The sequence below is a fragment of the Pongo pygmaeus genome, chromosome 2 (genome assembly GCF_028885625.2).
Source record: "Pongo pygmaeus isolate AG05252 chromosome 2, NHGRI_mPonPyg2-v2.0_pri, whole genome shotgun sequence".
NCBI lineage: Eukaryota > Metazoa > Chordata > Mammalia > Primates > Hominidae > Pongo > Pongo pygmaeus.
Genome location: NC_085930.1, coordinates 120191812 through 120218614, shown reverse-complemented (window position 1 = coordinate 120218614; position 26803 = coordinate 120191812). Strand labels below are relative to the sequence as shown.

General features: G+C 36.5%; 1 protein-coding gene across 50 annotated transcripts in view; it reads right to left on the bottom strand.

Annotated features, from left to right (window-relative positions):
* The window catches only part of CLASP2 (cytoplasmic linker associated protein 2), a 213514-nt gene that overhangs the window by 79544 nt on the left and 107167 nt on the right, over positions 1-26803 (bottom strand). For 30 of the 50 annotated variants that reach the window (XM_054483432.2, XM_054483437.2, XM_054483438.2 and 27 more), the window contains 7 exons: positions 26244-26299; positions 25047-25220; positions 18791-18814; positions 17014-17031; positions 14471-14572; positions 7058-7228; positions 4130-4237 (listed from right to left, as the gene is read on the bottom strand). In XM_054483432.2, the coding sequence (XP_054339407.1) occupies positions 4130-4237; positions 7058-7228; positions 14471-14572; positions 17014-17031; positions 18791-18814; positions 25047-25220; positions 26244-26299 (653 nt within the window). Of the gene's footprint in view, positions 1-4129; positions 4238-7057; positions 7229-11013; positions 11041-14288; positions 14316-14470; positions 14573-17013; positions 17032-18790; positions 18815-25046; positions 25221-26243; positions 26300-26803 lie in introns of all 50 variants that reach the window. The other 20 variants (XM_063662062.1, XM_063662063.1, XM_063662066.1 and 17 more) reach the window with 2 other exon arrangements.

The following is a 26803-nucleotide window of genomic DNA, read 5'->3' as shown; positions in this document are numbered from 1 at the left end:
GGTGCTATGGTCTAACTGACTGACCTTCTACAACACCTGCTTCATTCATATGTAGAAATCTTAATCTTCAAGGTGATGGTATTAGGAGATAGGTGGGGCCTTTAGGAGCCAATTTGCCCTAATGACTGGGATTAGTGCCCCTACAAAAGAGACCCCAGAAAGCTAGCTAGCTCCTTCTAACATTTGAAAACACAATGAGAAGGCATCATCTATGAACAAAGGAATGGGTCCTCATCAGACACCAAATTTGCTGGTTCTTTAATCTTAGACTTCCTGGTCTCCCAAACCATGCCGAATAAACTTCTGTCATTTAAAAGTACATAATCTATGTTATTTTGTTACAGTAGCCTGAACAAACTAAGATGAGGAAGCTAAAGCCTAGACAGATTAATTTGATTATAGCCACACTACTAGTAAGTGATACATTTCAGTATCTATACTCTTCTAATTCCTCTGCCCTTAAACAGTAGATGTACTATCTTTAATTTACATTGTTCAAAAGTCAATACACCTCATTTTGTTAACATTAACATTTTCCATAATGGTTCACATAACCTAAATTCTGCATTCAGTATATTATTTAAATATCAAGGCACATTTGAATATAAAAAAATACTAATAATTTAACCAAAATGTAGAAATTTGTGACATATCTCCCTATACATTGCTCTAAAATCTAAATTTAGCATATTTTGCATAACACCATAAAGTTAACTTTTCTCTTACATACAGAAATGAATAGCCAAAAAATGCATTTTAATATTTAATAAAATATATTACTTTAATTTAGAAAGTTATTCTTCCTCAGATATATTAGAGCAGTTAAAATACTTTTAACATGAGTCACTCTTTTGTTTGCTACAGGACAGCCTTAATAAACAGGAAGACTGAAAGAAAAGAGGATGCAAACTAAGAGAATGCTGCACAAAATGTTTAGTTAGCCCCGAAAGGTGACTGGTATCATTAGAAAAATAAACTAAAATACATTGTTAGTTTTAATTTTACCTAACAGAAATAATTTCTAAAATGATGAGGAGGAGTTGAACAAATTTAGAAATGTCTAGTGGACAAAAATCTTTGAAACACTTTACAGAATCAATAGTTATCTGTGACTGAAGATAATGGGTGTCTGAAATAAAGTAAGCCTTTAAAATATCTTGGTTCCAGAAATACATGGAAACTAACAGTGCAAGTTCCAGAGAAGTTAAACTTGCTCGGCTCTAATTTATTTCTGATGCTTTAGGGCCCTCAAGCTAAACTTGTGATTCATCTGCTGAATAACAATATCCAGCCATAAGCAACAAGGGGATTCCACCAAAGAAACAAATAATAGAAAGGACCAAAGAATGTAGGCAAATGTAGCAGAGAATGGGAATAGCAAGAACAACTTAATCTCTGGGAATGCTACCTTTCATCCCTGCAAAACAAACAGGGCTAATCTGCTGCCTTTGCTATGCAGTACCCATATGTAAATAAAATGGCTATAAAAAAGCCAATTCTTCTAAAACTATGACTAAAAGGTTTAGTCATCTTCAGTGCAAATAGGAACTTTCATGAGAATCAGGAAAACTGTTCCCTTTAATACTAAAATTTAAGTAATTTTAAATTGTCAAATGGAAGCTTTGAGATGAACTAGAATATTAATGACTAGACAAAATATTTCTTTAAGAACTGGCATATTAAACAATGTTTACTTTTACAGTAATTAGTAGTAGATTATAAAGGTCCTCTAATCTCTAACTATTGTACAGGTTTACAAAGTACAGAAACACATTTTGGTTTCTTCTTGATATGTTTTCTGCAATATCAACATTATATAAATGCAGGTGCCCGTACCATTAAGAAATCTGAGATCCTTGCCACTGAAGTGTAATTTAACTGTTTCTAGGGTAAGTGATTAGAGTTTCAGGGGGAAGAGGTAGAGTGGTAATAGCAGCAGCAGTGGTGGTGGCAGTGATGATGACCATGATAATTGAGTGCTCATTATGTGTCAAGCACTGCCTTGAGGGAGTTTTTCATGTATTTCTCATTTATGAGTCTCCAAAACAATCCTAAGTAGTACACACTATTATTATCCTTGTTTTATAGATGAGGAAACTCAGGCATAGAAAGGTTAACATAGCTGGGGAATGAACCCAGGCCACCTGACCCTATGACATGCATTCTTAAACCACCACACACCCAACTCCACTTCCCTCCACTCCTGAAAGTGGCATGGTTATTTTATACACATGTAGGATTTATTTCATTTCTTTAAATGTATATCCATGAGGATGCACCACGTATATGTGTGTGCGCATGCACATACACACATACAGACATTCTGCAGACTAACTCTATTGCATATGAACTAAAAACATCTCTGACAAAGTACCTGCCACACACAGCCTTAGTGATGTGGAACAGTTCTTTTTACTTTGGCACCTCCCCACAGAGGGAAAAGAAAGAGGGAAACTCTCCGGCACCTGGGGCTGGAACACAAACAAGGGTTGGGCATATTCCTGTGATTCTAGCTTTAATGGGGTTTTCTAGGTCAGTACAAAAAAGCCTAGTATATTTGAGCCAAATGGCCCAGAGAATGAGAAATTAACCACTAGAAATTCTTGGCCGGGTGCGGTGGATCACACCTGTAATCCTAACACTTTGGGAGGCCTATGCAGGTGGATCACCTGAGGTCAGGAGTTCGAGACCAGCTTGGTCCAATATGATGAAACCCCATCTCTACTAAAAATAGAAAAATTAGCTGGGTGTGATGGTGGGTGCCTGTAATCCAAGCTACTCAGGAGGCTGAGGCAGGAGAATCGATTGAACCTGGGAGGTGGAAGTTGCAGTGAGCCGAGATCGTGCCACTGCACTCCAGCCTGGGCAACAGAGTGAGACTCCATCTCAAAACAACAACAACAATGAAAGAAATTCTATACTACCATATGTATCTGAGGAAATAAGAATTCCACTGGATAAGTAGAACTAGGTTCTCCCTGAGCATTCCAAAGTCCGAAGAGCAACCTTCTAAGTATTACAGTAAACTACACTGTGTTAAAGAAGAAAAATCTGGCCAGGTGCGGTGGCTCACGCCTGTAATCCCAGCACTTTGGGGGGCCGAGGCGGGCGGATCACGAGGTCAGGAGATCGAGACCATCCTGGCTAACACGGTGAAACCCCGTCTCTACCGAAAATACAAAAAAATTAGCCGGGAGTGGTGGCAGGCGCCTGTAGTCCCAGCTACTCAGGAGGCTGAGGCAGGAGAATGGTGTGAACCCGGGAGGCGGAGCTTGCAGTGAGCCGAGATCGTGCCACTGCACTCCAGCCTGGGTGACAGAGCGAGACTCCGTCTCAAAAAAAAAAAAAAAAAAAAGAAAAGAAAAAGAAAAAAAATCTGAAATGGCTACAGGCTTGTGCATTTAAACAAAGTACTAGTTAAAATGCTGAAGGATCACGCAGAAATTCTAAAGATTCTCAATGTACACACAAAACTGTACCTCTCCAGTTATCCTAATACTGAATGTTTAAAAAATCATTTAATATTTTTATAATTGAGGTAAATACAATATTACAATCAAGGTTACAATACAGTTGGGGACAAACAAGTTTTACCGCAGTGACAAGAGCATTAGCTCATAGGAAATGACTGTTAAACTGTAAAATATTATAAAAATATTAATCCCTACCATTAATAAGTAGTTCAGATATTATTTTGTGGCATTCTTTTTAGTAACCTAAGTTAAATGATCTAAGCTGAAATGTTAACATTTCCGCTGAAAAAGACAAAAGTATTTTATCAAACTAGTCCACATTTCACTTGAGATTAAATATTTAAATATCTTTAAATTTGCAGGTTTACTTGTTAAGAAAGATCTAGACTTCAATATTCTGAAGTTTAAATTTGTGTGACATTTACTTGATTATGAAGGCAATCTGTTAATACAATGACTAACATATTCATTTCAGACATGTAAATCAAGTCAAAGGAATTTCCCAAACGTGTAATTTCCTTTCCTCAAAATGACAGAAAAGGGGTAGAGAGAAAGATCTGTCGACAAAGAAAGCTAAATCCCAGGTATGCTGAAGTTACCAGATAGTGATAACACAATGGATAAGCAATGCACATAACACCTGCCCGAATACGTACCGAGGGGCTGAAAAGAGCGAACAGGACTTGTGTCTCTGCTGCTCTCCCGACTAGCTTCCCGGCTGCATCCTTGACTCACACTTGGTCGAGGAATACGACTGCTTCGGGCTGGTGTGAAGCAACAGCAGCACGTAAGGGAGAAAACAGAACAGAGTTTGCATCTTAAAAAATTTTGTTTTTTTCTTTCTTAAAGACTGATCAGTAACTTAAATTTTTCTAAGGTTGAAAAGAAATTACTCTTGCTGAAGCATTACCAGGAATACAGTTAAATTCTTAAATACGGTCCTCTAGTTTGTATGAAATTAGAAGGGCAAATAATATTTTACTAAACTAAAAATGTTGCAAATAAAAATATTTAACATACTGTACAATAAAGTAAAACTCAATTTTTCTCTTTGTTCACTGAACTATAGAGGCTTGTAACACTTTTGGTATCTTAGGTTAAAATCTTGCTTTTAATAGAGAGAAAAACCCTATACTTATCAAATATTAATCTAAAGTAAAATACCCATTCTTAAGTTCTTAGTTCAAGATAAAGAGGAAAAAATGCTAGGTGCAGTGGCTCATTTCTGTAATTCCAGCAACATGGGTAGGTGAGTGGGGAGAACTGCTTGAGGCCGGGAGATTGAGATCAGTCTGGGCAACATAGTGAGACCTTGACTCACTGCAAAAAAAATACAAAAATTAGCTGGGGATGGTGGCACATGCCTGTAGTCCTAGCTACTTAAGAAGATGAGGCAGGAGGATTGCTTGAGCCCAGGAGGTCGAGGCCACAGTGAACTATGATCATTCACTGCACTCCAGACTGGGTAACAGAGTGAGACCCTGTCTCTAAAACAAACAAAAACAAAAGAGGAAAAAATAAGCCAATGCTGTCGATTCCCATTCTTTTTCTCACCTCCTCACAAATGAAAAACCCACAAATATGGAAAGAAAGAAACAATAAACAGGGGTGAAGACTGACTAAAAGTAGAGAATTTAAAATAATGTCTGGAAAACAAAAAGAAGTGAATTAGTTAGATGAAAACTTCAGAGGCTCATGGGCCAAATACCAGGCACAGAATAAACGAAAAGCGCTAGGAACAGTAATTCAGTCTGTAGGCCTAAATGAAATCTGTGCCATCTACTCAATAAAGACATTCTCAGACAAGTACGGTTTCAAAAACCTTGACTCCTACAAACAATTTCTAAGGAATTTATTTGAGAATGTGTATGAGCAAAGCAAAAGAGCAAAGGAAGAGAAAGAGAAAGAGGATCCAGGAGGGAGTGATTCAAACCAGGAAAGCAGCAAATGGGAATCTCAAGAAGATAGCTGAGCAAGAGGCCTAGACGGCAACTAATCCAGAGAGAACTGAAAAGAAAGTCTGGAAAAAATAAGGAACTGCATATTTCCTTTCAGCAATACTGAAGGGAAAGCAATACTAAAGGATATGAGAAGTGCACACTATTCTTAGTCACTTTCTATATACACAGCAAATGAAAACGTGGCATAATTAATAAGTAAATAACTGGTATAAGTTATAATGGCATAAGTAAATAACTGGTAGGAACGTAAGGAAAGAGAATTCATCTCCTTATAACAGGAACATTCTCCTTCAAGTGGTCCCTAACACTCACTGTACCTTTGGGAAGAAATGGGTTCACGGTACACTATGTGTCTTGGCTGCAAACAACATTCATTTACCCATAACACAGTATATGTTATTTACAGCTTTTCATCTTTTAAAGCCAACTTATGGAACAAGTACATAAGACTTGCTTGTGGATACAGAAGAAAATATATGTGTAAACTTTAATAATGTAAAAATTGATAACTCTAAGAGTGGAAGGTGAAGGGAAACGTATGGAAGTTGAGATACTGATTGAGGTTGACGAAACAAGAAATAGAAATACGAGTATTTTCTTTAAATATGAAAATATTTTTTAAAGTTACATAGGTAATCTGCTAAAGACTTAAAACAATAAAAAAATTATTAAAAATAAACTGGAATAATTAGGGGCTTTCTGCTCTGGAAATGATGGATCAAGTAGCAGCTATCCTAAGAACAGAGTCAGCAACATGGTTGATAAAGCAGAAAAGAAGGGAGAAAGAGTGAGAGAAAGGGAAAATAGACAGATTTTGGGTTCTTCATAGCAATGTTAATTAGTCAATCCTGAAGGCTGTACAGTCTTCAAACTTAACCAATAAATCCATTTTTATTGTTCAAGCTGGCTTCATCTATCATTTCTATTATCTGAAATTGAAAGGATCCTAATCAATACACAGAGAAAATATTAAAGTTTACTAGTATTTGAATAGGGCGGAACTATAACACAAATGTCAAATACACAAGAAACTGTGTATATATGTGTATATGTGATAAATATGTTATAAAATTCCACGATAACCTTTTCCTTTAAAGTACTAGCTATATTTTTCAAAGCTCCTATGAATTATAGGGTTTGTTTGTGTTTTGGGTTTTTTTTTTTTTTTTTTTTTTGAGACAGAGTCTCTGTTGCCCAGGCTGGAGTGCAGTGGTGTGATCTTGGCTCACTGCAGCCTCCACCCCAGGTTCAAGATTCTCCTGCCTCAGCCACCCAAGTAGCTGGGATTATAGGCATGCACCACCATGCCTGGCTAATTTTTGTATTTTTAGTAGAGACGGGGGTGTTGGCCAGGCTGGTCTCAAACTCCTGACCTCAAGTGATCCACCCCCCTCAGCCTCCCAAAGTGCTGGGATTACAGGCATGAGCCATTGTGCCAGGCCCTGAATTACATGTTTAAGATACCCAATTCAACTCATAACCTATTCTTCAATTGTTGAATTTTTAAGTTATTTTCTTCTAATTTGTAAGTCCTAATTGTATTCCAAAGTTTTCAATGCTGCCAAAGCCTGAAAAAAAAAAAAAAAGGGGTTACACATCTCACATAAAAAAAAAAAATCTTACCCACTGAAAGCCTAGATGGACTAGCCTCTCTGCTACAGCCCTGGCTCCGTGGTATCTTGCTTCTTTTTTGTGCTGAGGCTGAATTGACCAGGACTCTTTGAACACCAGAGCTCACAGTGGACAGGGCTGTTGTGGTCAGAACTCTTCCTGGAGACCCAGACCGGCTACCAGCTGAACACCAAACACATATACAAATGTTAACACGTAAATGCCAAGGGAATTTGCTGAAAGGATAAAAATATAAGAAATACTGATAATACAGAGAAAACTGTGATAGTATGGCAGGTTCTACGCTCAAAGGAAATAGACCAAGGAAGATTTAAATATAATTATAACCTGGAAAAAAAAAGGATACTACATATATGAGCACTAAATGGTAAATCACCTAAAATATACTTTCAGTTTTGGAGGTATAAGACACTATGTTTAATAAGGACAACATCATTATAATTTTTAGAACACAAATGGTATACAAGATTTCCAAAGAAATCACTTATCTGACAATCCATTTCATATGGTTATCATGTTCTGTGTGAATAAGCTATATACAGTCATATGTTACTTAACAATGGGATACATTTTGAGAAACATGTTGTTGGGTGATTTTATCATTGTGTGAACATCATAGAGTGTACTTACACAAACCTAGATGGTATAGCCTACTACAGATCTATATGGTATATAGCTTATTGCTCCTAGGCTACAAATCCTATACAGTATGCCATTAACAATACTGTAGGCAACTGTAACACAATGGTAAATATTTGTGTATCTAAAAATATCTAAACATAGAAAAGGTACAGTAAAAATATAGTATTATAATTTTTTAAAGCTTTATTTCCAATGGTTTTTGGGGTAGAGCTGGTGTTTGGTTACATGAATAACTTCTCTAGTGGTGATTTCTGAGATTCTGGTGCACCTGTCACCCGAACAATGTACACTATACCCAATACGTAGTCTTTTGTTCCTCATCTCCTTCCCAGTATTATAATTTTACGGGACCACTGTCACATATGTGGTCATTGATTAAATGTGGTTATGCAGAGCATGACTGTATTAAAAAAAAACCCAGTAATTCTATCACTATTTTTTGCTAAGTATATAATAATGATAATCTGTTTCATTTTAAAATAGTTTGCCTGCTGAGATTTCTCTGAATGGTACAGCAAAGCTATCTGTCTTACTATTAGACATATTTTTAAACTTAACAAAATTAAATTTTAAGTGCTGACAAAATTGGGCCAGCTGAAAAAGAAACTTGCTTTTTGCTATTTGTCTTCAAATAGCAAAGCGCTCTTGGGTAGTGACATTCTGGGTTACAGAAGTCCTAAGGGTAGAAGGGGAGTAAGGGGAAAACATCAAATGAATCAGATCCTTTTCTTTCTTTTCTTTTTTTCCCCCCCGAGACGGAGTCTTGCTCTGTTACCTAGGCTGGAGTGCAGTGGCGCGATCTCGGCTCACTGCAACTTCCGCCTCCTGGGTTCAAGTGATTCTCCTGCCTCAGACTCCTGAGTAGGTGGGATTATAGGCACCTGCCATCGCGCCTGGTTAATTTTTGTATTTTTAGTAGAGACAGGATTTCACCATGTTGGCTAGGCTGGTCTCGAACTCCTGACCTCGTGATCTGCCTGCCTCGGCCTACCAAAGTGCTGGGATTACAGGCCTGAGCCACCACGCCTGGCCTCTTTTCAAATGAGTAATTTTTAGTTTTGGAAGGTGGACATGTGGTCAGGAACACAGGTAGAGTTAGTAAAATCTTTTCAGAGACTGTGCATGGGTTTAAAAAAAGTTTTAAAAACATGTTTTTAAACTAGAAATGCAAGGGTTAAATTTTAAGGAGATAAGCTGTCAATCAAAGCACTTTATGTCTACGTTGAATAGAAAAATGTACTAGATAAGAACTCCAAGATATAATCTAAATGTAGATTCAGAAAAGTAACAGAAAAATTAAAGTTGCAATTAAATAAATCTTCACAAAAGCAACCTTTTCCCTTCGTGGGCACTACTTCTACCCAATAAGAGGGCTGTATGATTATATGTTATACAGTCTTACCCAATCAGGCTTCATTTCCACAGAGACTCAAATGTCAATGCAATGGGGCCAAGCACAGGATGTCAAAAAAGAGAGGGGCACTGTGTAAAGCAGGGAGTAGTAAGATGACTGATCAAGAGGGGGAGTGCCTGCCCTTTCCTAAAGGGAGAGGTGACTTTTTAGTTCTAGCCACCTTTGTCTTGAGGTAATAGTGGATAGGTCTTGGGATTTTTCAAAAATGAAAGCTTTGATATTTCCAGATTTTTATCATGTTCTATAGGCCAAATAATACATAAATGGAGACAGACTAGACATGGTCCATGGGCTGGCAATCTGTGATTCTTTTTTTTCTCTTTTTTTTTTGAGTCGGAGTCTCGCTCTGTCGCCTAGGCTGGAGTGCAGTGGCGTGATCTTGGCTCACTGCACGCTCTGCGTCCCGGGTTCACGCCATTCTCCTGCCTCAGCCTCCTGTGTAGCTGGGACTACAGGCGCCCGCCACCACGCCCGGCTAATTTTTTGTAATTTTAGTAGAGACAGGGTTTCATCGTGTTAGCCAGATGGTCTTGATCTCTTGACCTCATGATCCACCTGCCTTGGCCTCCCAAAGTGCTGGGATTACAGGCGTGAGCCACTGCACCTGGCCGATCTGTGATTCTTACTACAGTTTTCTTGGAATGGTCTTGCTGAATACAATTTATATTCCTGCTTAATTCTTAAACTTTACCAGCATACAAATGAAACTTATTTCCTATTAGTGATAACAATATTGTAAAACAAAGCAGTGTTTCCAATGAAATTAACAATTTACTATCTGTATAGACGGAATTCTAAATTATTGTAAGGAAATTATTCAAGTGTATTTTAAAATAGCTCATTTGAATGTTTCATGATGTTTCAAGCAAAGAATCTTTAAATCCAGTTTCTTTCAGTTATAACCTTAAGGATACTCATATAAGGAACCTGTTTTCTCCATGCAGTGTCTAAACTAAACATACACACCAAAAACATCCAAACACCCAACATGCCACAACTCACAATGCAAGATAGGCCAATGGAATGTTTTATGGGAAAACTCGCAACAATATAAAAAGTATAAATAATGAACTGAGCACATACAATATGGTATTCTATTAAAACCAATATAAATTTGGGGGGTGGAAGTGTTGGTAGGAGAGACTGTAGAATTTCTTGAAACGTGGGTCTATTCAGCAGATAGGAAACTTGTAGTTCAGAAACAGAGTAACTTCTCTTTCTACTCTAGATTTACTGAATTTATTAAAATTATACAAGTGCACTCTACAAATTTAAATTCAGTCTTGCCCTATCCTAGGAAATAAAATTGTCAGTGTTCATTTTGCTTTAATCATTAACCCTCTCCTCTGCAATACTCCTGATTCCCACCAAGAGTATGATAATTCTAGTACCTATGACCCACTTTGGAATTATTCATACTTAGAAAAAAATACCAAGGCTCCTTCCCCAGTAAAGAGCCACCAATGCTAATTATTTCTTTTAGGAAAACCAGAGTTGTTGAAAAGTGTCATAATGTATCCAAGGAATAGCATGCTACCAGAAAATACCCATATTTGCAAAACTTGACATCGAACACCCATTTTCTCTTGTGCTACCTAAAGTTTTCAAACTAACATTTTATAGTTTTTATAGCATTTCAAGGCATGACAAAAGCTCCTGTTTCTTTTGAATGTTTATATCCACAGTATTAACTTGTGTCATTTAAAAAAAAATCAAAATTTTGGTAATAAGACAAAGGCCAAAGAAAAATCACAATTGGCAATTTCTGCCCCAGTATGACTACAAATGATAGACTACGATGTTAAGAGTTTCTGCTGAATAGAACCCATTCTTCATAATGAAAATAGGTGATCAAACAACAGATGCACACATAAAGTCTATAGATTCTTACCACCAATGGTATTAGCAGATTGTGATCCTGAACAAGTGTAAAGGCAGAATTAGGGTAAGGATTATAATCCATCAAGAGGGAAGGAGCAGTTTTTAAATGGATGGCAGATGGAAATAAGAAAGCTTTAGTCAGTTCTCAGAAAATTAAAAAACCCTAAGGCAAAAAAAGCAAACTTTAAAAAATCCCAAAAGCACAGATGTCTTTAACAAAAGCAGTACATTTAGTTGTTTTTAAAGCTAATCAACTGAAATCAGACACTCATGTACAAAGCAGATGAAATGAGACTGCAACAGTAAATGTAAATTCTTCAGCTTTTCTACTACTGACAGTCGAAAATAAAAATCATTAAATGTTTGTTTTCATTAAACATTTAATTTAAAACTACTCATAAGGAACAACTACAATATTGTACAGCTGAAGAAAAATTACATGAAAAAGCTACAAATGTCATCTTTCTTAAGATGCACCAAAAAAACAAAAGATGGGAAGAGAGGAGACAAAGTTTCTGACGGGCTGTACAATCATTTGTATACAACCAGCCACTACCAACAGAAAAAGAGACACAATTTTGTCATAAATATAGATCTAGTGATCTCTCCACTGAGTCTCCATTTATTTATTTATTTTGGTTAGCCATCAGAACACACCTGCTTTGATCTGAGAGACTTTTTTTTTCTAAGTAGTGATACAAAGATATGGTAAGACCATGCAAGCCCTAATGAATTACTCTATGACAAAGTAAGGATGATGATCACAGTAATATTTCTGTGCAAATATATTGTAAAGAAACTTGCATACAAATTACATAATACCTTTTTTACAAAAGAATTCGGAATGGAACATATAGTCATTCAAATAAATAAGCAAGCAAACAAACAAAAGTCCCTCCAATATAAAACCCAAATGATTTTACAGAGGGAAAGTCTTCTAATCTTAAAGTCCTATTTGGTCTAAGAAAGTCAATTAATGTGTTTTCACAATTTAGGAGAAGATGTGCAGGATTATGGAATGGGTTTCAAAATGAAAAGCCAAATGCAAAAAATTATTCTATTTTCCAGTGAAGTGATCTTTACTTACAATGTAAGTGAAAAGGAGGTCTCTTAAGTATTTTTTAAAAAAGCCCTTTGAGTCTTTGCCCTGAGATCAGCCTCAGTATTGTTTCAGAAAAGAACTAATATTTCACAATTAATTTTTATCCTTAGACAATGGACACGGAAATTCCTGGTTGGTTATCTTTATGCTTTAATTTTCCTAACTTCATTGTTCATTTCTCCGTTTACTGAAGGCAGTAAGAATAACAAGGTACAGAAGTACACAAAAGCAGTCTAAAATTCAGTTGACATTTGATTAAAAATAATAAGGATCATCTGCAGTATTTAAAATTTTTTTAAATTTTAAAAAATTAAAAAATAATGACAATTTTATTAGCCAACATATATAGTGCTTATTCAGGGCTAAGCAATATTTTATGTCTATTAAATATGCTACATCATTTAATCCTCACAACAATCCTATGTAGATGCTATTCTCCTCTTCATTTTACAGATGAAATTATAGAAGTGCAGTAACTTCAAATAACCTCAAAGAGCCAGTATTCAAACCCGGGCAGACTCCAATATCTATGATCTAAACCAGTATGTACTTCTCAGACTTAACTGTGATATAAATCACTTGATGATCTTGTTAAAGATTAGATTCAGTAGATCTGTAATGGCATACGAGATTGTATATTTCTAACTAGCTCCCAGATGATGCTAATACTGGTCTGGGCAGCACATATGGAAGAACACGTCTTCTAACTACTATGATATACTGCTAAAGATTAAGTTGCTCTAAAAATACACAAGATCAGGGAAGAATATGATAAGATCTACTGATTTAGTTGAGATAAAAGTTTTCCCATTCATAAATAACCCTCAAGTTGCAAACTAATTTACTTCCGCTTATTTTCAGGACTCTTCCTGAGTGCTCCAATCATTACTCTGCCTGGATTTTCTGACTTTGGAAAAAGAGAAGGACCTGGTTGGTAAGACTTGTGTAATCACTATCCTGCCCCTCAATGTCCCATTCTCTTTCCTGATTTCAAAATTCAGGAATCAGGTTAAAAACAAACAAATAGGACATCCATATCCTAATAAATCACCTAAACAATGGCAGAAAAGAGTTAAATTTATTTCTTTCAAAAATAGCCAAGTAGGCTGGGTGCAGTGGCTCATACCTATAATCCCAGCATTTTGGCAGGCAGAGGCAGGAGTATGGCTTGAGCCCAGGAGTTTGAGACCAGCCTGGGCAACACAGTGGGAACCCACCTCTATAAAAGCACTAATGAAAATCTCTTGGTAAAGAAGGAAGAGGAACAAACGATTTTAAATTAATAATGCCATAAATAAGGCCAGGCATGGTGGCTCACACCTGTAATCCCAGCACTCTGGGAGGATCGCTTGAGGCCAGAAGAACAAGATCAGTTTGGGCAACACAGCGAGACCCCATCTCTTAAAACAAACAAAAAATTAGCCAGGCATGGTGGCGCAAGCCTGTGGCACCAGCCACTCAAGAGGATGAGGTGGGAGGATTGCTTGAGCCCAGGAGTTGGAGGCTGCAATGAGCTATTATCACACTGCTCTATTCCAGCCTAGGCAACAGAGTAAGTAAGACCCCATCTCTCATTCATAAATAAATACTTTTTAAAAATGCCATAAATGTGTTTACTGTTCTGAAACATAGAAATAAATGATTAATTTTAGCTAGACCTCAAAATTGTACTTTTTAATAATCGTGCTTATGACAAACAGCTTCCAGTGAAAGAGCAAAAATGTAAATCTTAAATTTAACATGAATGAAACAGAATTAGTCATTTCAAATTTTGTTTCCTCACTATAAATTAGTACATACGTACATACCTGCCAAAAATGCTAACCAAAAATAGATAATCTAACAGATTTTTGGGAAAATAAGATACCATGTATCTGTCCTTGAATAATGCTACCTAAGATATAACCAGATTTTGATGCTAATATATGGCAATTATTTCGTCTCTAAAAAGCACAATTTTCTACATTAGCAAGTTTCTGAGTAGAATGTGAACACCTTAATGCTAAGGATTTGTGCTATTTAAAATATCTCCATGCAAAAATTTGTACGGCAAATGAAGTTTTTCTTTCTAAGTGGCAGATATCAATGATGCAGCCCTAATAACACACCAAAGACAAGACAACACCCACTCAAAAAATTCCAAAACATGCACAACAACTGACCCAAAACATTGAAAAAAATACCTTCATTTTTGTCAGGTGATGATGAACCTAAAGTACAGAACAAGAACTCAGTATGTGGCTTGTCTTTTTTAAAATTAGCTTTGTCTTTATCCACTGGTCAATCGTCTAATACAATAATACAAAAGCAACACACTTATCCTAACATAGTGACAAATATAGGAGGGCTGATAAGCAATACATACGCTGTGATTGAGACACCATTTTTGTTCGACTTCTTCCTCTAGAATCTGTCTTGGCATTTCCCATGCCAGCAAGTGGTGCTGAAAGTTTTGCTCTCACCCGGCCTGAGAAATAAAATATTTACATAATTAAAAACATTTTTGTATAATAATGTTTAATAATGAGAGGAGAAAAATCTCACTATTTTTAGGTATTGCCAAATTCTGTAATAATGTAATCATCAATTACGGGTTCTATTTCTCTTAAAAATTTTATAAACAGTATTTTTTTTTACGTGTTATATCATAAGCTAATTTTCCTTCAAGGATAAGAAGAATCAAACTAAAAGATTTACATTCTTAGTTTATATATTAGTCCAGCAGTTACAATTAAGATAATTACCATAAGCATGTCACTTGTTTCTCAATTGGTAGTTGCAATTCTGAAATTTCAGTTTCCATGAAGTTTAGATTATTCTCAAGTCAACCCTACAGTTTTAAATATAAGCCTAAGCTTGGAAACAATTCAATCCTTTTGACTGAAAATGTACTTCTAAAGGGATCTGAAGGAAGAGATATAATTAGGCAAAAGATTTAATCTCTTTATATCAGATTACTACATATGTATATGGACATGTTTACTGCTCTCTTCCTCCAATCAACTATTTCATTTATAAAGTGATTTGAGGAAATACATATCACATAAGAGTTAGCATTTTTCTCAATATATTTCTTTTCATACCTCCCAAACTGCACTCCTTTCTACTCTACCACTCTGCCTCATTCCCCTCCATAAAACTAGGCCACAAACATCCTCACCCTATTTCTAGGGCTCTTGAACTACAAGAAACATGTCTGTCAAGTGCTTAAGTTAGCTGCAGTTAATAAAAATAAGTAAGGACAGAATATATTATTGGCGGGTACTTTGGTGTTCTTAAGCAATAGTCTCAACTACTATCAAATCAGAACCAATAAGGTTTGTCATTCAAAAAGAAGGGCTCAGAATTATTTTTAGATAAAAGATATAATTTGTAGAGTACACTTGAAATACTAGCTAGCCCAATATGACCATATTAATTAGGAAAAAACTAAATAATAAGAATAAAAACTCAAAGAATAAGGAGATATTACAAAATTAAGAAATGAGTGAGAAAAGATAAGAGAGTAATAAGAACTAGGAATAAAACAGAATCAAAACCAGAAGTTTAATTGGTAGAATACCAGCATACTATCAACTTCAAGGCCCCTAATGAGCCCATGGTTCAGGCCTCTCACCCTTTTACAGTCTATTTTGAGCAGGACACAAAGTTCTCTTGACTAAAAAGTAAAACAAAATGACCAAATTATTATTTTTGAAATGGAGAATTTATCTACATTGTATATAACAAAGAAATGAGAGCATGTTAAGTATTTTGATATTAACATTTGAAATTACAATTCCACAGTGTGAGAAATCATGTTTTTATTTTTATTTATTTCTTGATACAGTCTTATTCTGTTGCCCGGGCTGGAGTGCGGTAGCATGATCATGGCTCACTGCAGCCTCAATCTCCCAGGCTCAAGTGGTCCTCCCACCTCAGCCTCCAGAATAGCTGGGACTATAGGAGGGTGCCACCACACCCAGCTAAATTTAAAATTTTTTGTAGAGATGGGTTCTCACTATGTCACCCAAGCTGGTCCCAAACTCCTGGACTCAAGCAATCCTCCTACCTCAGCCTCCCAAAGTGCTGGGATTTCAGGTGTGAACCCCTACGCCTGGCCAGAAATCATGTTTTTATAGAGTATTCCAATTTAAAACTTAAAATACAAAATTATTTTAAATATATCAGAATAAATATGAGACCAAATAAAAAAATTAATCTATTTGGTTTTGTGTCACAAAAAATAGTCATCCACATAAAACTTAAGAGGAAAAAAATATATATTTTGAATCAGAGGTTTTAAAAAGACAGACTTCAGTAGAGTGAATATAAACATTGAATTACTTTCCTTTCTACAAATTCAAAACTATAAAAATTATTTTTAAGGTGAACTGGCTCACTAAGATATGTATAGCAATTCTGGTGTAATCTCAAATTCAATATGAATCTGTGACCAACTCCCCAGTTACTGATTCAAAAGTAGAAGACATATTTAAAAGCAGACTAAGTAAATGCATTTAAAACTTCAATGATGAAACAATGGTGCATGATCTCTCAAAGTATAAATGAATTGGCATAAATAAAAAAACAAAAACACAAACATGTAAGAAAAGCATTAATGTCACCACTATAAAAATGAATTATATGCTTACTTTATACTAGATATTATTAAACATGTTAAGCGATTATGTTTTTCCAGCATGAGATGATCCAAAGTATAAAGCAAACCAGCAGGATGAAGAATTAAAAAAAAAAAATCCACACATTACTAAGACAACCAAATATGAAATGCAGAACTTACTACAACTGGCAAATTATAAAGAGTTGCAAAGAAATTAGCCTATTTTAGTTTTAATATTTAATTCCTACCAATGAAAATAGTAATGTAGACATATTTGTGTTACTAACAAAATGTATAATTCTTACCATCTTCAGATGCTGTTCCTAAATAAGAAAAATAAAACAACATTTCAACAAATTCTGCCAATGTTGATATTAAGACCTACCTCACAATCCCCACCCAACACTATAATGAAAGGGTAAAAACAAAAATTAACTTTTAGTCTGATAGCCTTAAATTAACTGTGGGAAAGTTCATTTTGAGAAAAACAAAATTTGAGGTAATCCAATGATTCACAGCACACAGAAAAAGGTTGAAACTGGACAAATAAAAATAACAAAATTCTATAGGAAACACTTTTTGTCTGCTATACTGCATTCTTAAAATTTGAAATGGTATAAAAAATTAGAGAAACTCATCACTCAAAAAAATGTAACTCTGTAATTACTCTTTGAAAATGAAATTTTATAGACCTTTCCAGAGTAGAAATGTTTTCTCTGCATTTTCAAAAGGTAGCCCATAAAGGAATCAGAAAAAGCTAACTGACAAACATAGGAATAAAATCTATGACCTAGGCCTCATTTGCCCATTTTCATCAAAGCATCTACACAAAGCAAAAACCTATCAATCCAATTCATTAGCTATTTATTCAACATTTATGTGCACTCCTTAAGATGTCGATGAAATCTATAAAAAATGACTAAGTACAAACATCATAACTCACTACTACTAAAGGGCAATAATATACGTCTGTATTTTTTTTTAAACATAGGATTGAACATCAGTAAGAGTAACACATCATATAACAGAAGTGACTTCTCAAACAGATTGATATTTCCTACCCAAACAGGAAAATATTTTGAACTGGAAAGTGATAAAAGTTTGTTTTTAAAGGATCCAGAATGTCAATATTAGGATGTCTAAGGGGTTTGATACATAGAAACCATCTCTTGATGGGCTATCATTTCATTCAATATTTTATTATAATCATATAGAAAAGCAGACACTAATATAACTAGCAGTCATGTACCTAACCCAAGGTTTAATAAATGTTCTAGCTCATTAAAACAGAAGATATATTAGATCTATTTTCCATTTACATAATAATTTACAGAAAAATATATAGTGTCTCTGTTTTTCCTAGATCTCATAATGTGACATACAGATTTAGTTTAGTATCTTAAGTTATTTAAAAAAGGTCAAGCTCATAGGTAACATTATGGTATCTGCTGAAGTGAAGGGAAAGTGTGGATAATATACTATCTAGTATCAGACAAAAAATATCATACAGGGTTGTTACTGAACCAAGCCACTACAGATAAACTGTAATCAATTGAATATTGAAATTAAAAGGGCAAAGTTTAAAGTTCAATTTTGACTAAATGTTAGTTTACAACGCACTCTTAAAAAGTCTGCCTCTGTAACTTGCATTTCATTTTCAAAAACAATCATATGAACTTACTAAATATGTCATTTGTCATATCACTTAATAGACTAAAGAGGTGAATGAAATGACTTAGGAGATTTCTTTCCATTCTCCTGAATCCAGTATTTTTTATGAAGACTTAATAAATCGAGAATATTCAGAGGCGTACTTCTAAGAGCTCAGGCAAACATTTTAAGATAATTAAGTTAAAACAAAATAGTTACCTAGTATTTGAGCAGACTGGGATATGGTATGCCCAATAGATATCCCTAATCCCAAATTCATTCAGAGAATTATGTAGCCATTTTCACATTAATGTTATCACTAAATAAGTATTAATAATATATTTTTAGAAATTAAGAAGAATGAACAAGGATATTATATAGATTCCAGGTTCCATAAAAATCTTTAGTAGAATTAGGAAAGGAAGTTCTTACCATCCAGCTTGTCAGAAGTATCCTCTTTGATGAAAGCGCAAGCAAAGAACAGAGGAAAACTTAGCATATTAGAAGAAATGATTTTTATAATTCCTAGAAAACATTTTCTTTAAGAAGACAGAATTCATAGTACAGACATATATATCAAGCTTGTTTTCAACTAAAACAGACTAGGAAATTAAACAAGATGTGAGATAAAGACTTCACCTAATGTACTAAGTAGAGAATTTTTAAAAAGTTGATAATGAGTCTTATTTTCACTAGCCTAAAAAGAGAAAGTTAGTGAGGCCCATGTCCCAGCTTTGGACTTTACCGTCATGCCAATCCCCTGCTCTAGTCTGTGAGTTTTTCCCAGACAGTCACGTTGCCTTGTTTCTTTTCTCTCTTGCCTATAATATAACCCCAAATTCCACACTTAGGCCCTCTCATCATTAGCCTCTGTTTACCACCTCGTTGCTTCTCCATCCACATCCTTTATTAGAACTTTCAGCCCCTTTAAAATTTCACATCTGGATGAATCTAACTCACTTTCTCTATTCTATTACTTGAGATGTCCCACAGAGAAAATTACACAACCATGAAGTCATGCATACTGGCACTACTAGAAACTGGAATAAATATCTGACTTGGTGTTTAGTGCCTGTGCTAAAAGGATTTAACATAGCCGGACTGATATTGCTCTTAAGAAGTGTATGCTTGTGGGGCTGGCCTCTGGTAATTGTTTTGGATCCTCCCTATATTAATGATAAGGTTATTTTAAGTGTGTGTGCAGGAGTTGTGGGGACACTGAACTCTGCTACAGTTTGCCTAAGCTGTTTCTGCAAACAGTGTGGTTTATGGTGAACACCTCCTTTCTTTTTGGGAGTCTGGGATTCTGGTAATTGTGGCTGGTTGTGCAAGCAGAGTGCCTTATGTGCCTAATTGTGGCTGGCTGTGCAAGCAGAGTGCCAATCCCCTACTGGCCCCCCAGCGTGAGTCTTAAGCGAGCTTCCTTGGGCAGAAACACTGTGAACATGTTGCACTGCTGTATTTCTTTTCTTTTCTTTTTTTTTTTTTTTTTTTTTAACAGAGTCTCACCCTGTCACCCAGGCTGGAGTGCAATGGCACAATCTCGACTCACTGCAGCCTCCACCTCCCAGGTTCAAGTGATTCTTGTGCCTCAGCCTCCTGAGTAGCTGGGACTAGAGGCATGTGCCACCATGCCTGGCTAATTTTCGTATTTTTAGTAGAGACAAGGTTTCACCATGTTGGCCAGGCTGATCTCAAACTCCCGACCTCAAGTGATCGGCCCACCCAGGCCTCCCAAAGTGCTAGGATTACACGTGTGAGCCACTGTGCCCAGCCCGCATTGCTCTATTTCATTGCTTGAGGAAGGAGTAGCCCCCTCAACCCTAGCTCTGAGAGACAAACTTTGAAAGCCTGCATCTAGACTCCTTCAGACTATCTCACAGGTCTTTTTTTTTTTGCTCTAATAAATCCTTTTGCTCTAACAAACGTCAGCCATGAGTGCCCCACCTCTTGTGTCTACTCTCCCCAAATGGCTATTCTAAACTTCCAGTCACCTGTTAGCACATGATCCTGACTCTGAATCTTCAGGCAGAAAGTCACAACAACCTCCCCAATCACACTCTTCTTAATGTGCAACTTTCCAAAATATCGTATCTGATATCTACTACCTCTTCCACTTCCTTCCCTTCCATCACTTCCTCCCCTTCTACATCTGTGAAATGGCTCACCCTTCCACATTCAAGACTAACTCCCAGGCTATGCTCCATATCCCATTCCTCACACCTTCCACAGCAACTTAGCTATTAATTATCTCCTTTCATCCTTACACTTCTAACTTTTCCATCTCTACTGACTTGCCACCTTAGGATACAAACATAATTAACTTCTCCAATCTTATAAGATGATAAGTTCTTTCAACCACAGATAATTCCTACCGTTCTTTCACCCCTTTTCTTGACCATCAGGCATAACAATAATTTACACAGATTCTCTTTCCAACTTCTATATCAACCAACTAAAATCTGACTTCTGTCCATATGACCTCATTGAAACTATATTTTCTTTTCCACTCAAGCAATTCCATAAACTCAATTGTTAGAATAAATATTCATAAATATGCACTCATACATCAAGGTTACCTTAACTTATTCCTGTTTCCTACCACCAATTTTCCTCTTCAGGCTGAAGTTAAAGGGTGAACTTCAAAACACTTACAATATCCCTGCTGCCAAAAAATTCAGTACTTTAGCGATAACAAAAACCAGTAGCAGCTGCTTTAAGAAGGAATGCTCTGAGTTTAATATTGATTACAGTAAGTAAAATCATCTAATGACTTCCAAATTTAATCTAATCATCAGCACTCTGCTAAGTAGTTGTTGTTGTCTTATTTATTTATTTATTTTTTTTGGAGAATGTGGAAAGATCTCACTCTGTCACCCAGGCTGAAGTGGAGTGGTGTGATCACAACTCACTGCAGCCTCAACTTCCTGGACTCCAGCAATCCTCTCACCTCAGCCTCCCTAGCAGAGGGACCCACAGGCATGTGCTACCACACCTGGTTAAATTTTTGTTTTGGTAGAGGTGCGGTTTCGCCACGTTGCCCAGGCTGGTCTCGAATTCCTGAGCTCAAGCAATTCATCCGCCTCGACCTCCCAAAGTGCTGGGTTTACAGGTGTTGAGTCACTGTGCCGGCCTCTCTGCCAAGTTCTATACTACTATATACCAAGTGTCCACTGAAAACTTCCAGTTTTGAAGTCTCACAGGGACTTCAAATTCAAAATGCATAAAACGCAACAAACTTTTAGCTGCTCATCCTTCAGCAACCTACCAATAGACTGAGAGATTCAGTATAGAAGCATATACCTCTGGATCCCTGGTACCTAGCAAAAACTAAGTGCTCAAGTGTGTGCTGAAAACTAACAGAACACTCCCTCTAATTCATATATGTATAGCCATAAGTGAGGCTCAAAGTAGAAGAAAACAGGTTATATCAGTCTTATGTGTGTAAGAAGGGTACATGAGACACAGCGGGTAGGGTGGGGTGAAGGGAGAAAGGGAAGGCGGGTAAGAAGGAGAACATCCTTTATCCAACCCCTGAAAAAGCCACAGGCAGGTAGCTGATTGTCCCTGAGTGGGAACCTGGGTCAGATGAAGAAAAGAAAAAAGTAGTGGCACTCTCCTTTTTACAATGAAACATGAAATTCAAACCTTAAAGAACAACAATAGGTTCTCACAAAAAAAAATTGTCCCAAATTGGCTTTCTAGTGCACATTAAATACAGTATTTTTCTTCGGTAAAAATAATAGACATTCAATGTAATGTGTTTTGCTCATATATATATATATATATATATATTTTTTTTTTTTTTTGGTGGATTCCTTAGGATTTTCTAAACACAAGATTGTGTTTTCTGCAGAGAGAGACAGTTTGTTCTTCCATTCCAATTTGGATACCTTCTATTTATTTTCTTGCTTAATTGCCCTGGCTAGCACCTCCAATTTAACATTACTTCAAGGTAATGTTAAATAGGGCCAAGAGTGGACATTCTCGTCTTGTTACTGATCTTAGGGAAAAATATCCAGTTTTTTAATCATCAGGTAGGATGTTAGCTGCGGATTTTTCAAAGATTCTCTTTATCAGGTTGAGAAAGATGACTTCTGTTCCTAGTTTGTTGAGTATGTTTATTATGAAAGGGTGTTAATTTTGTCAAATGCTTTTTCTGCAGCTACTGAGACGATCATGTGGTTTTGGTTCTTTCTTCTAGTTAATATGGTACATTTGTTGACTGGTCTTCACATACTGAAATAACCTTGCATTCTTGGCAATGTAATGCTTTGAAACAAAAAGTTTTCTGAAAATTAAAAGCAGTAATCAACACACTGTTAACACCTTTGTATATATCACACCAGTCCTTCTTCTATGTATAATTTTACACAAAATGATGAAATTACTACATACTATTTGGTAGTCTGCATAATTCAATCTTTGTTGAAAATATGACTTGCTAATGGCTGCACAACATATATAAGGACACAATATAACTCAACCATCCCCTCTGTTACACATTAAGGTTGACACTAATAACGTGTTATTAAAAACACGAATATTCTTTTTAAAAATATAATTATGTAAACATTGAATTACTGGGGCAAACATTCTGATTTAAAAATGCTTCATGGAATTCCTAAATTGGAACTCAGAAAAAGTGTCCCATCACTAATTCACATCAGTGTTGCTTGATAAGGCCCTTTTTTTTTTCTTTTTTTTGAGGCAGAGTCTTGCTCCGTCCCTCAGGCTGGAGTGCAGTGGCAAGATCTCGGCTCACTGCAACCTCCGCCTCCCGGGTTCACGCCATTCTCCTGCCTCAGCCTCCCGAGTAGCTGGGACTACAGGCACCCGCCACCACACCTGGCTAGTTTTTTTTGTATTTTTAGTAGAGACAGGGTTTCACCGTGTTAGCCAGGATGGTCTCAATCTCCTGACCTCGTGATCTGCCGGTCCTGGCCTCCCAAAGTGCTGGGATTACAGGTGTGAGCCACCGTGCCCGGCGATAAGGCCCTTTTTACCACATTCTTGAAAACAGTGGGCACTACCCTTAACTTTCGTGTTATAGTTACAGGTCTATCAATTTGTATTTGTTTGATTACAGCTAAGGTTCAACATTTATTCTGGTATTTGTTGGCAATTTTGATATATGCTTTTCTTGATATATGTAGAATTTTTTCTATAAAAATAAGCTCATCTGTTTTTAACAGACTTGAAAAACTTCTCAACATTTTAACTTTTTTACTACTATGTGGCAAAATATTTTTCCCTTTTAGTTTTTGCTTAAGATTTCATATTTTCATACTTTAGATTTAAATTCAAGAGATTTTTTTCCTTCATGGCTTATTTGCTTTTATGTATAGGAATTCCTGTCTCAACCTGAGATTTGATGAATACTCACCTATTATGTTTTCATCAAGTTGCTTTATGTTTTTAATGTTTTTATCAGCTGGAATATATTTCTATATGGTGTGTAACATGGTTCTAACTTAATTTTATACCAGATTGTAAACCATGTGTCTAAACACAATTTACTGAATAATCTATTCCTCTTCACGGTTCTGAATGCAGCTGTGCCAACTTTATCATGCACTATACTCATACCTAAATTCTCTGCACTTCTAACAGGTTGAGTACTCCTTATTTAAAATGTTTGGGGCCAAAAATGTTTTAGATTTCAGATTTTGAAATATGTGCATTCATACTTAAATGACTGAGCATCCCTAGGCATTGCTAATTCAAAAATCCAAAATCCGAAATACCTTTTCTTTTTTTTTTTTTTTTTTTGACGGAGTCTCACTCTGTCGACCAGGCTGGAGTGCAATGGCATGATTTCGGCTCACTGTAACCTCTGCCTCCTGGGTTCAAGTGATTCTCCTGCCTCAGCCTCCCAAGTAGCTGGGATTACAGGCATGAGCCACCATGCCCGGCTAAGTTTTGCATTTTTAGTAGAGATAGGGTTTTGCCACGTTGACCAGGCTGGTCACGAACCCCCGACCTCAGGTGATCTGCCCTCCTCGGTCCGAAATACCTTTGAGTGTCATGTTGGTGCTCAAAAAGTTTCAGATTTTGGAGCATTTCAGATTTCAGATTTTTAGATTAGGTATGCTCAACCTGTATTGTGTTCTGGCGATCTGCCTGCTTAGTGTTCCACCAGTACTACCCAAAAGAAAAAAATTGAAGCATGAAGAAGAGATACGCAAACCAACCTCAACTTTTTAATTTGATGGACATAAAAACATGAAGAAACCAAACTGAATAGTTTTGGAATATATGTTTAGGGTTTGGTTAGACAGAGTAGAGCTTTGCAGTTCTCCCAGATCTCCAAAAGGCTTCACATTCTTGGTAAGAGAAGAGAAGTAGGAGAAAGAAAACAGGAAAGCTAGATACAAGGCCAATTCCCTTCCCAAACCCCCTTAGAAATCAGTGGCTAGATGTGGTAGAAGTGCAGTTAGAAAATTCTACAGGGAATCATGGACTCAAGGATTGTTTCTTTGATCAAGACGATGATGAGAACAAGGGAAAAAGAGAAACAAGGCAGCTCAGATTCCTCAGAAGTGTGTCCCCAATATAGAATTATATTAAAACATATGGACTATCCTTAAATAACAAGAATGAATAGAAATGATTAAGGTGTATGAACTTGTCTTCACAGAGATCAGGGAGAGAACATGGTATAATTTTCCATAATCAGTTCTCTTACCTAGTGATGCATAGGAACCTGGATTCAGGGCACCTGCACCTAAGCGCCCGCTTCGCACAGACTGTCCAGCAGCATGATGTGCCTTGGCACCAGCAGCAGCATTCACATCAATGTCACTTCGTGAACGCTGCAGGCTTCCTGGAAGGGAACTGGCTTTGCTGCTGCCTGCTGACACTACGAAATACAAAGCAAAGGTAACTTAAATCATTTAAATCACTGAAAACATGAAAATTATATAAACCTGACAACCATGAGCTAATCTGATGACAAATGGTCAACAAAAAGGCAGTGGCCAAATGGACAGTACTATTAAGCATTTTAAAGTCAGAATGCCTCAGTTTCAATCAAGTCTTCAGCAATTTTCTCAATATTTCTCTGCCTTATTCCTCTACCATAAAAATGGGAAAAATGATGACATTGTGACTGTAAAATTCATAGGACTGTTTTGTAGATGAAGAGATGATGTTTAGGACTGATTTGTGCAAAGGAAGCACTGTACACGATAAATAGAAGGCAGCAGTATTATTTTTTACTATGAGAAAAATACAAGAAAAACTAGTCCAGGAATAGAGATATTAAAAAATTAATGGAGGTTCTGCCACTCCATGGCAATGCAAATTAAGTCATTCAATTTCTGGTCTTCAGTTTTTCAGTTTTTTATTTTTATTTATTTATTTTTTTTTTGAGACGAAGTCTCGCTCTGTCACCCAGACTGGAGTGCAGTGGCACGATCTCGACTCACTGCAACCTCCACTTCCCGGGTTCAAGTGATTCTCCTGCCTCAGCCTCCTGAGTAGCTGGGATTATGGGCATGTGCCACCATGCCCAGCTAATTTTTGTATTTTTAGTGGAGATGGGGTTTCCCCATGTTGGCCAGGCTGGTCAGGAGTTTTATAAACTGTGAGTTATGACCCATTAATAGGTTGTAAAATCAACTGAGTGCATCATGAGAAGCATTATGAAGAAATGAAACAATTGAAAACAGAGTGCATCACAAGTAAGAGTAAGTATGGCTTCCTGGAACTTCGGGTTTTATTATATATGTATACACATATACATATACAGGTACAGTGCATATGTGTCGTACTGAGTTACCATGTAAAATGATCTTTTCACTATGGAGCACATCAAAAGAGTTTGAAGGCTACTGTTTCAAAGATAAAATAGGTTATAACTCTTACTTAAAGAGAAAATTACCTCTTCCAGCCACAGTTGATGGATTTGCTGTAGACCATTTGGAAGAAAAAGGGCGACTGCAAAGCATAAAAAATGCTTTTAGTAAGAAGACAATTTAACACTCCTCCGATAAAAACCAATAAACTACTACTGAATTTTGTGGAAAGTTGAGAAGTATTTCTTTTTTCTTTTTTTTTTTTGAGACAGAGTCTTGCTATGTCACCCAGGCTAGAGTGTAGTCCCATAATCATGGCTCACTGCAGTCTTGACCTCCCAGACTCAAGGGATCATCCCACCTCAACCTCTCAAGTTACCTGGGACTGTGTGTGCATGCCACCAAGCGTGGCTAATTTTTATATTTTTAATAGAGATCGGGTTTCCCTAAGTTTCCCAGGCTGGTCTCAAACTCCTGGGCTCAAGTGTGATCCTCCTACCTCAGTGCTGGAATTATATGTGTGAGCCACCGTGCCTAGCTGGTACTTCCAATTTTAATTCTCCTTTTACAAATCGCATTAGAACAGTTCCTCCCAATCATCATGTATCAATGTGTCTCAATTAGCTATGAAGCAAAAATAAAATAC